Source organism: Perca flavescens, chromosome 3 (genome assembly GCF_004354835.1).
Source record: "Perca flavescens isolate YP-PL-M2 chromosome 3, PFLA_1.0, whole genome shotgun sequence".
Classification (NCBI taxonomy): domain Eukaryota; kingdom Metazoa; phylum Chordata; class Actinopteri; order Perciformes; family Percidae; genus Perca; species Perca flavescens.
In genome coordinates, this window is record NC_041333.1 from 42,585,258 (window position 1) to 42,596,952 (window position 11,695).

The 11,695-nt window shown below is 41.0% G+C and overlaps 1 protein-coding gene across 1 annotated transcript in view; it reads right to left on the bottom strand.

Moving 5' to 3' along the window:
• The window catches only part of spint2 (serine peptidase inhibitor, Kunitz type, 2), a 20,439-nt gene extending 14,705 nt beyond the window's left edge, over positions 1 to 5,734 (bottom strand). The window contains exon 1 of the mRNA XM_028573021.1: positions 5,090 to 5,734. Within this exon, the coding sequence (XP_028428822.1) occupies positions 5,090 to 5,534 (445 nt within the window). The 5' untranslated portion in view covers positions 5,535 to 5,734. The remainder of the gene's footprint in view (positions 1 to 5,089) is intronic.
• Between the last annotated feature and the right edge of the window lie 5,961 nt (positions 5,735 to 11,695).

Consider the following 11,695-nt stretch of genomic DNA (forward strand, 5'->3'; position numbering starts at 1 on the left):
CACATCAGAGACACACACACAGAGACAAACACACACAAACATCAGAGACACACACACACACACATCAGAGACACACACACACACATCAGAGACACACACAGAGACAAACACACACAAACATCAGAGACACACACACACACACACATCAGACACACACACACACATCAGAGACACACACAGAGACAAACACACACAATCATCAGAGACACACACACACAATCATCAGAGACACACACACACACACATCAGAGACACACACACAGAGACAAACACACACAAACATCAGAGACACACACACACACACATCAGAGACACACACACACACACATCAGAGACACACACAGAGACAAACACACAATCATCAGAGACACACACACACATCAGAGACACACACATCAGAGACACACACACACACACCAGAGACACACACACACAATCATCAGAGACACACACACACACATCAGAGACACACACATCAGAGACACACACACACATCAGAGACACACACACACACAACATCACACACACACACACACACACATCACACACACACACACACACACACACACACACACACACACACACACACACACACACACACACACACACACACACACACACACACACCCTGCTCCTCAGGAACAGGAAACAGACCATCTCGGAGTTGGGGATGTAACAAGACGTGTGATGACGTCATCTTGGGGAACTCTGATCTACATTTTAGAGATAGAACAATCATCCCTTCATCCATTCATCCCTTCATCCATTCATCCATTCATCCCTTCATCCATTCATCCATTCATCCATTCATCCATTCATCCCTTCATCCATTCATCCATTCATCCCTTCATCCCTTCATCCATTCATCCATTCATCCATTCATCCCTTCATCCATTCATCCATTCATCCCTTCATCCTCCATTCATCCCTTCATCCCTTCATCCATTCATCCCTTCATCCCTTCATCCATTCATCCATTCATCCCTTCATCCCTTCATCCATCCCTTCATCCCTTCATCCCTTCATCCATTCATCCATTCATCCCTTCATCCATTCATCCATTCATCCATTCATCCATTCATCCCTTCATTAACCACCTGAGATGTAATCTTTACAGCTGTAATGTTTACCTTCAGTTAGACATTTAAACATGACTTCCTGTCTCCACTGACTTTCACAATAAAAGCTCCAAACCAGATTACACTGATAAACATAGTGTGTGTGTGTGTGTGTGTGTGTGTGTGTGTGTGTGTGTGTGTGTGTGTGTGTGTGTGTGTGTGTGTGTGTGTGTGTGTGTGTGTGTGTGTGTGTGTGTGTGTGTGTGTGTCTGTGTGTGTGTGTGTGTGTGTGTGTGTGTTAACAGTCTGAGTTTCTGTGTGTCCTGTGCTCCAGAGACCAGAGGAACTGGTCTGACCAGAGACTGATCAGCTGACTCCCTCTACCTGTACAGGTGGCGGTGATGTCATAACAAAGACTAACCTCTAAAACCAGTTAGAACCAGTTCTGTCTCAACTGCTGCAGGATATCATCATCACAACAACAACAACAACAACAGCTGTTAACCACTACAACACTAAGGCTGATGTAAGGTCTGTCTGAGGGTCAGACAGACTGAGGTGTTACTATGGAAACACACACAACTTTATTATCAAATATACCTAGACACTACTTCATTTAAACTATGATTAGACACAACTTTATTTAAACAGCAGGAAGCAGGACGGTAAATCATTCCTGTTAAAACTTATTTCCTCCTGGTTTACAGGAAGTCAGCTTCAGTAACTTGATATCTTTGTTGTTTACTTATACACAACTTTATTCAAACTGCAGGAACTTTATATAAAAAGGTCCCATGACATGGGGCTCTTTGGTTGCTTTTATATAGACCTTAGTGGTCCCCTAATACTGTATCTGAAGTCTCTTTTATATAGACCTTAGTGGTCCCCTAATACTGTATCTGAAGTCTCTTTTATATAGACCTTAGTGGTCCCCTAATACTGTATCTGAAGTCTCTTTTATATAGACCTTAGTGGTCCCCTAATACTGTATCTGAAGTCTCTTTAATATAGACCTTAGTGGTCCCCTAATACTGTATCTGAAGTCTCTTTAATATAGGCCTTAGTGGTCCCCTAATACTGTATCTGAAGTCTCTTTTATATAGGCCTTAGTGGTCCCCTAATACTGTATCTGAAGTCTCTTTTATATAGGCCTTAGTGGTCCCCTAATACTGTATCTGAAGTCTCTTTATATAGACCTTAGTGGTCCCCTAATACTGTATCTGAAGGGTTAGGGAACGCATATTAATGTTAAAAAACCCTCATAAAGTGACATTTTCATGCCATGGGACCTTTACAACTACAGGAACTTTATTCAAACTGAAGGAACTTTATTTAAAGGAGGAAGCTGGACGGACCTCATGTCCACTAAAAGCAGCCTTACCCTGTCCCCAGTACACCGGAGGCTAACCCTTTCTAACCCTTTCTAACCCTTTCTAACCCCAGACTATCCATGTAAAGGTCTGTTAATGAAAGAAATTAAACTACCTTCACTCTCAATCATCACATTTCACAGTTTCTCAGCAGAGGTGGAATTTTACTTAGCTCCAGTTAGTAGTACTGCGCCGAAAAGTACACAGAGAGGCTCACTCCAGTCGGGACACCAAGTAGTAGTAGTAGTAGTAGTAGTAGTAGTAGTAGTAGTAGAAGGCTAGTAGCTAGCAGTGCTAGTAGCTAGCAGTAGTAGTAATAGTTGCTGTAGCAATAGTCTAGTAGTAGCAGTAGTAGAAGTGGCAGTAGTAGTATGTAGTTTAGTAGTAGTAGTAGTAGTAGTAGTAGTAGAGTAGAAGGTTTCCTAACTTACAGCCTTCAGACTGTAATAGAGTAGAAAGTCTGTTGGCTTTACTGTAAATGTTTCAGGGAGTTAATGAGGAACCATGACCTACTAAAGTACAATATATATTTATTCTCCTTCCTCCTCTTCTGGTTTAAAGTTAAACTAATTAAATATAATAATTAAACACATTCTTACTTTTGTCTGTCTGGTTGGTTTATATATAATAAAAGAACTTAAATTAAATGTCAAAATGAAATACTTTAAAGGTGATGTGTAATGGGTCTGAAATTGTATATCTGGGTTTAGCATTGGATCAATCCCTTACAGGTGGATCCTTTGCAGACAAGGTTTTAGCTAAATGTGCCTGTAAGTTGAAGTTTTTATATCGCAAGACACAGTTTTTTGATTTCTCTGTAAAGAAATGATTGGTATTAACTTTGATTCAATGCCAGGTAGATTTGCTTGTTCTGCATGGTTTTCTGGGTTGACTGTAAAACTTAAAAACAAATTCCAAGTGCTGCAAAACAATGTTATTGGGTACCTATTAAAAGCCCCCCACAGTACTCACGTAGGTAGGGAGGAGTTTACAAGAGCTGGTCTACTACCTGTACATCTAAGAGTAGAACAACTTAAGCTGAACCATAGGTTTAACATTGTTAAACATATGGTAATTATTGATGCTCTAATGTAACCATGGTCCACATGCAGCATAGTCATAATACTAGGGCCAGCATTCGCTCATGCATAGTTCTTAGAGCTACTAATGCAACTACAAATCATTTTTTCTACACTGGTATCACGGCATGGAATAGTCTGCCTACTAATACAAAACTCCTTTCATCACAAAGGATTTGTAATACACAGGTAAAGCAGTTTTTATGGAATAAGGTGAATATTTATTGATAAATTGGTGAGTTTGTGTAGCATTTATATTATTATTTATTTACTTATATGTTTATATTTTTTCAACTTCCTCCTCCATATTCTATGTCTTTCCATAATAGTTTGTTTGCTTTTTGTATATTGTTTTACATGTGAAACACCAAGGACCGTGCTGGAAATAAGTATTTTACTTTAGCATGATATCCTTTGGATTACTGGTTTTTATTGTCTTTATCCAGAAATCAATCAATCAATAAATAAATAAAACACATTCTTACTGTTGTCTGTCTGGATGTTTTATAGATAATAAAATAAAATATAAATAAACACATTCTTACTGGTGTCTGTCTGGTTGGTTTTATGTTTTATAATAAAATAATTAAATATAATAATAAAAACACATTCTTACTGGTGTCTGTCTGGTTGGTTTTAGGTTTTATAATAAAATAATTAAATATAATAATAAAACACATTCTTACTGTTGTCTGTCCGGATGTTTTATAGATAATAAAATAAAATATAAATAAACACATTCTTACTGGTGTCTGTCTGGTTGGTTTTATGTTTTATAATAAAATAATTAAATATAATAATAAAAACACATTCTTACTGGTGTCTGTCTGGTTGGTTTTAGGTTTTATAATAAAATAATAAAATATAATAATAAAACACATTCTTACTGGTGTCTGTCTGGTTGTTTTATGTTTTATAATAAAATAATAAAATATAATAATAAAACACATTCTTACTGGTGTCTGTCTGGTTGTTTTATGTTTTATAATAAAATAATAAAATATAATAATAAAACACATTCTTACTGGTGTCTGTCTGGTTGGTTTTATGTTTTATAATAAAATAATTAAATATAATAATAAAAACACATTCTTACTGGTGTCTGTCTGGTTGGTTTTATGTTTTATAATAAAATAATTAAATATAATAATAAAAACACATTCTTACTGGTGTCTGTCTGGTTGTTTTATGTTTTATAATAAAATATAATAATAAAACACATTCTTACTGGTGTCTGTCTGGTTGTTTTATGTTTTATAATAAAATAATAAAATATAATAATAAAACACATTCTTACTGGTGTCTGTCTGGTTGGTTTTATGTTTTATAATAAAATAATTAAAATATAATAATAAAAACACATTCTTACTGGTGTCTGTCTGGTTGGTTTTATGTTTTATAATAAAATAATTAAATATAATAATAAAAACACATTCTTACTGGTGTCTGTCTGGTTGGTTTTATGTTTTATAATAAAATAATTAAATATAATAATAAAAACACATTCTTACTGGTGTCTGTCTGGTTGGTTTTATGTTTTATAATAAAATAATTAAATATAATAATAAAAACACATTCTTACTGGTGTCTGTCTGGTTGGTTTCTCCCAGCACCACCAGCGGGACGACGCGCAGTTCCTCCCCGCCCTCCTGGTTCTTTGTCTCGGCGTCTGTCGGAACTTTCTTGCGGTAAATCTTGAACTGCGTGCTGGGTCGATACACGCACATGTCACGGCCCTGGCGCACGCACTGAACCAGCATGCACTGCGGCAGTCCGTCCATGGGGAAGCCGAGCAGCGCCAGGTCGCAGCCCGCGGTCTGACAGCAGGCCTCGCGGCACAGCCGCGGGTCCGATCCCTCCACAGTGTTGTTCTGGCCCTGCAGCAGCCCGGAGGCCAGGGACACCGGGTCCAGAGCCTGGTCCGGGTCTACATCCGGGTCCCAGGCGCAGTCCCGAGCCAGAGCCGGCCCGGTAGCGAGCAGGAGGCAGAGTAACAGCAGAGACACGCGCGGCATCATCTTGGACATCAACTAGACGAGACAACACGGAACTAAAGCACTTCCTGCTTCTGATGGCGCAGATATATTCACCTGGGCGGCAGGTGAGGCCACGTCCCTCCCCCGCTGCGTCATGACGTACCACAGACACCTCGAACAGAACGTGTGTCTGTGTATCTCTATGTCTGTCTGTCTGTCTGTGTGTGTGTGTGTATGTGTGTGTGTGTGTGTGTGTGTGTGTGTGTGTGTGTGTGTGTGTGTGTGTGTGTGTGTGTGTGTGTGTCTGGCAGACAGACAGACAGGTAGGCAGACAGACAGACTGACAGACAGACAGACAACCCAGGGTTTCCCAATCCAGCAGCACGTTCACATTAAAGAGGCGGGGTTTGTACAGCTCGACCAATCACAGACATCTCCCAGAGCTGCATGTTTTACATAAGAAGAGCAAATTATAATTCTCCATAAATATGAAGTTTTACAGGGAAACACAATAGAGTCGCTGCTTCCTGAAACAGGAGGACAGCTGGCCAAATATTATAGCTGACACTAGATGTTATTAATATCACTTCCTCATCAGTCGGGACCAAGATCTGACCAGAATTACACTGGTGACTTCCATAACCTGCCGTTATTAAAGTTACAACCCCAGCAGTGGGAAGCCATCGTCTTTAATTATCAGAGGAGGGTAGTAACGAGTTACATTTACTCCGTTACATTTACATGAGTACGTTTTTGAAAAAATGATACTTCTAGGAGTAGTTTTAAATCACTATACTTTATTTGTGAAGGAGAAAGTGTACTCTTACTGCTTACTTTTCTTCTGACCTCTTTGGTATTCTACGCGTCATTGTTTTCATCCCCCGCGTACGCCTCATTTTAATGTTTTATGTTGACAGAGAGAGAGACTTCCTGTAAAGGCTCTACCACGTGACTGGGTTCCACCAATCAAACGGAGTTGTGGAGTCTCGTCACCATACTCAAACTCAGCGGAGGGAAGGGTTAGCTTGGTATTAGCTCTCTCTCTCTGTCTGTCTGTCTGTCTGTCTGTCTGTCTGTCTGTCTGTCTGTCTCTCTCTCTCTCTCTCTCTCTCTCTCTCTGTCTCTCTCTGTCTCTCTCTCTCTCTCTCTCTCTCTCTCTCTCTCTCTCTCTCTCTCTCTCTCTCTCTCTCTCTCTCTGTCTCTGTCTCTCTGTCTCTCTCTCTCTCTCTCTCTCTCTCTCTCTCTCTCTCTCTCTCTCTCTCTCTCTCTCTCTCTCTCTCTCTCTCTCTCTCTCTCTCTCTCTCTCTCTCTCTCTCTCTCTCTCTCTCTCTCTCTCTCTCTCTCTCTCTCTCTCTCTCTCTCTCTCTCTCTCTCTCTCTCTCTCTCTCTCTCTCTCTCTCTCTCTCTCTCTCTCTCTCTCTCTCTCTCTCTCTCTCTCTCTCTCTCTCTCTCTCTCTCTCTCTCTCTCTCTCTCTCTCTCTCTCTCAATTCAAGTTGCTTTATTAGCATGAATGTCAGAAATAACAATATTGCCAAAGCATCAAGGATGATAATGAAGAAATACATACATACAATTAATTGAGTAAACTAAAATATATACATTTAAAAAATAAAAATAAAACAAAATGAGGAAAGCAACAACAGTATATCAACACACAGCGTGGCATCACGAGGGGACGTGTGCTAGAGGGACGCGGTTTTCCTCTACAGGAGTGGCTACCCAGTGACAAAATGGCCGCCCCCCACACTACAAGTCCCAGAATGCACTGCACAAGGAGGTGCAAATGCCTTAGCCTGTTGATTACTGCAGGTGCTCATGCACTTGAAGAAGACAAAGAGAGCAGAGGTCATGGGGAAAGAACCTCAGCTACCAGGACTTTGTAGTTTTACTCCCAGTACGTGTTTGAGTTTGAGTTCCTGTTTTTCGTTGGACTATTTTCTGAAAAGACTGCTTAAAATAAAACTTCTGTTTGCCTGCAAACACTTGTTGGCTTGTCTCCGCCCTACACCCCCCCTGCTACAAAGAAAAGCCTCTCATGACATCACAAGGGTAAAATCACTAGTGTCAACGTGAGAAAGAAAACAAAGTTTAAAAATAAAAAAACATGAAATAAACCCATGAAGTAGAGGAGTAAATGAGAAGGCAGGGTAAACTGAAATAGAGGAGTAAATAAGAAGGTAGAGTAAACTGAAGTAGAGGAGTAAATGAGAAGGCAGGGTAAACTGAAATAGAGGAGTAAATAAGAAGGTAGAGTAAACTGAAGTAGAGGAGTAAATGAGAAGGCAGGGTAAACTGAAATAGAGGAGTAAATGAGAAGGTAGAGTAAACTGAAGTAGAGGAGTAAATGAGAAGGCAGGGTAAACTGAAATAGAGGAGTAAATGAGAAGGTAGAGTAAACTGAAGTAGAGGAGTAAATGAGAAGGCAGAGTAAACTGAAGTAGAGGAGTAAATGAGAAGGCAGGGTAAAAGAGGAGTAAATGAGAGGTAGAGTAAACTGATAGAGGAGTAAATGAGAAGGTAGAGTAAACTGAAGTAGAGGAGTAAATAAGAAGGTAGAGTGAACTGAAGTAGAGGAGTAAATGAGAAGGTAGAGTAAACTGAAGTAGAGGAGTAAATAAGAAGGTAGAGTAAACTGAAGTAGAGGAGTAAATGAGAAGGCAGAGTAAACTGAAGTAGAGGAGTAAATGAGAAGGTAGAGTAAACTGAAGTAGAGGAGTAAATGACAAGGTAAACTGAAGTAGAGGAGTAAATGAGAAGGTAGAGTAAACAGAAGTAGAGGAGTAAATGAGAAGGCAGAGTAAACTGAAGTAGAGGAGTAAATAAGAAGGCAGAGTAAACTGAAATAGAGGAGTAAATGAGAAGGTAGAGTAAACGGAAGTAGAGGACTGAATGAGAAGGTAGAGTGAACTGAAGTAGAGGAGTAAATGAGAAGGTAGAGTAAACTGAAGTAGAGGAGTAAATGAGAAGGTAGAGTAAACTGAAGTAGAGGAGTAAATGAGAAGGTAGAGTAAACTGAAGTAGAGGAGTAAATGAGAAGGTAGAGTAAACTGAAGTAGAGGAGTAAATGAGAAGGCAGAGTAAACTGAAGTAGAGGAGTAAATGAGAAGGTAGAGTAAACTGAAGTAGAGGAGTAAATAAGAAGGCAGAGTAAACTGAAGTAGAGGAGTAAATGAGAAGGCAGAGTAAACTGAAGTAGAGGAGTAAATAAGAAGGCAGAGTAAACTGAAGTAGAGGAGTAAATGAGAAGGCAGAGTAAACTGAAGTAGAGGAGTAAATGACAAGGTAAACTGAAGTAGAGGAGTAAATGAGAAGGTAGAGTAAACTGAAGTAGAGGAGTAAATGAGAAGGTAGAGTAAACTGAAGTAGAGGAGTAAATGAGAAGGTAGAGTAAACTGAAGTAGAGGAGTAAATGAGAAGGCAGAGTAAACTGAAGTAGAAGAGTAAATGAGAAGGTAGAGTAAACTGAAGTAGAGGAGTAAATGAGAAGGCAGAGTAAACTGAAGTAGAGGAGTAAATGAGAAGGTAGAGTAAACTGAAGTAGAGGAGTAAATGAGAAGGTAGAGTAAACTGAAGTAGAGGAGTAAATGAGAAGGCAGAGTAAACTGAAGTAGAGGAGTAAATGAGAAGGCAGAGTAAACTGAAGTAGAGGAGTAAATGAGAAGGTAGAGTAAACTGAAGTAGAGGAGTAAATGAGAAGGTAGAGTAAACTGAAGTAGAGGAGTAAATGAGAAGGTAGAGTAAACTGAAGTAGAGGAGTAAATGAGAAGGTAGAGTAAACTGAAGTAGAGGAGTAAATGAGAAGGTAGAGTAAACTGAAGTAGAGGAGTAAATGAGAAGGTAGAGTAAACTGAAGTAGAGGAGTAAATGAGAAGGCAGAGTAAACTGAAGTAGAGGAGTAAATGAGAAGGCAGGGTAAACTGAAGTAGAGGAGTAAATGAGAAGGCAGGGTAAACTGAAGTAGAGGAGTAAATGAGAAGGCAGAGTAAACTGAAGTAGAGGAGTAAATGAGAAGGCAGAGTAAACTGAAGTAGAGGAGTAAATGAGAAGGCAGAGTAAACTGAAGTAGAGGAGTAAATGAGAAGGCAGGGTAAACTGAAGTAGAGGAGTAAATGAGAAGGCAGGGTAAACTGAAGTAGAGGAGTAAATGAGAAGGCAGGGTAAACTGAAGTAGAGGAGTAAATGAGAAGGCAGGGTAAACTGTAGAGGAGTAAATGAGAAGGAGTAAATGAGAAGGAGGGTAAAATAGAGGAGTAAATGAGAAGGCAGGGTAAACTGAAGTAGAGGAGTAAATGAGAAGGTAAACTGAAGTAGAGGAGTAAATGAGAAGGTAGAGTAAACTGAAGTAGAGGAGTAAATGAGAAGGTAGAGTAAACTGAAGTAGAGGAGTAAATGAGAAGGCAGGGTAAACTGAAGTAGAGGAGTAAATGAGAAGGTAGAGTAAACTGAAGTAGAGGAGTAAATGAGAAGGCAGAGTAAACTGAAGTAGAGGAGTAAATGAGAACGTAGAGTAAACTGAAGTAGAGGAGTAAATGAGAAGGCAGGGTAAACTGAAGTAGAGGAGTAAATGAGAAGGCAGGGTAAACTGAAGTAGAGGAGTAAATGAGAAGGCAGGGTAAACTGAGGGGATATGAACTCCAGATATTAGGTGTTGTGCTGCTTGTCTCTCAGGCTGTGACATCACTCACATATCTTGCTGCTTCTACAGCGCTCACACTAGTTTCTCCAAGTAGATGTTGCATTTTTGTCTGGGTGGTAAGAGTATCAACATCTGGGAGTTTACATTTAATTTTGGTAAAGAACTGATGTCAGTATATGTGCTACATTGAAGCAGGAAGTGTTGTCTCTGTGGACAGAGCTGATCCAGCCTGTCTTCTGGAGGCAGCCTGTCTGTCTGTGGCTGCCGGTTTCCACAGCCAGACTGTGTCCACTCAGCCTGGACCTGCTCAGAGTCTTTCTGAGTCTGTGGTCCTGGTCCCAGACTGTGTCCACTCAGCCTGGACCTGCTCAGAGTCTTTCTGAGTCTGTGGTCCTGGTCCCAGACTGTGTCCACTCAGCCTGGACCTGCTCAGAGTCTTTCTGAGTCTGTGGTCCTGGTCCCAAACTGTGTCCACTCAGCCTGGACCTGCTCAGAGTCTTTCTGAGTCTGTGGTCCTGGTCCCAGACTGTGTCCCCTCAGCCTGGACCTGCTCAGAGTCTTTCTGAGTCTGTGGTCCTGGTCCCAAACTGTGTCCACTCAGCCTGGACCTGCTCAGAGTCTTTCTGAGTCTGTGGTCCTGGTCCCAGACTGTGTCCACTCAGCCTGGACCTGCTCAGAGTCTTTCTGAGTCTGTGGTCCTGGTCCCAGACTGTGTCCACTCAGCCTGGACCTGCTCAGAGTCTTTCTGAGTCTGTGGTCCTGGTCCCAAACTGTGTCCACTCAGCCTGGACCTGCTCAGAGTCTTTCTGAGTCTGTGGTCCTGGTCCCAAACTGTGTCCACTCAGCCTGGACCTGCTCAGAGTCTTTCTGAGTCTGTGGTCCTGGTCCCAGACTGTGTCCACTCAGCCTGGACCTGCTCAGAGTCTTTCTGAGTCTGTGGTCCTGGTCCCAAACTGTGTCCACTCAGCCTGGACCTGCTCAGAGTCTTTCTGAGTCTGTGGTCCTGGTCCCAAACTGTGTCCACTCAGCCTGGACCTGCTCAGAGTCTTTCTGAGTCTGTGGTCCTGGTCCCAAACTGTGTCCACTCAGCCTGGACCTGCTCAGAGTCTTTCTGAGTCTGTGGTCCTGGTCCCAAACTGTGTCCACTCAGCCTGGACCTGCTTTCTGTCAAACGATTGGGGAAATAAATGCTGCTTGTCCGCGAGTCCCATTGATAGAGCCTGCTGCTGGATGTAACCCGTTTGTAGCTACAAATCACGGATAGTTAGCTTAATTTTCGGCGTAATTCAGAGTATATTTACAGTTTGAATTTCGTCACGCCACGTATACAACATCTAGCTAAATGTCTTATAAAGCTAACAACGGTGTCCGATTTCAAGTTAATGAATTTTTCTGAATTTCAGAGGAATTCTTAGAGGAGGCTAGCTAGCTCAGATTGATAGAGCTCCATCCAGCCGCAGGCTCTATCAATGAGACTCACAGACAAGAGGCGTTTATTTCCCCAATCGTTTGTTTAAATAATTCAACACATTATAATTACACACATTAAAAGATTACCTGGAACCTGTGGTAAGA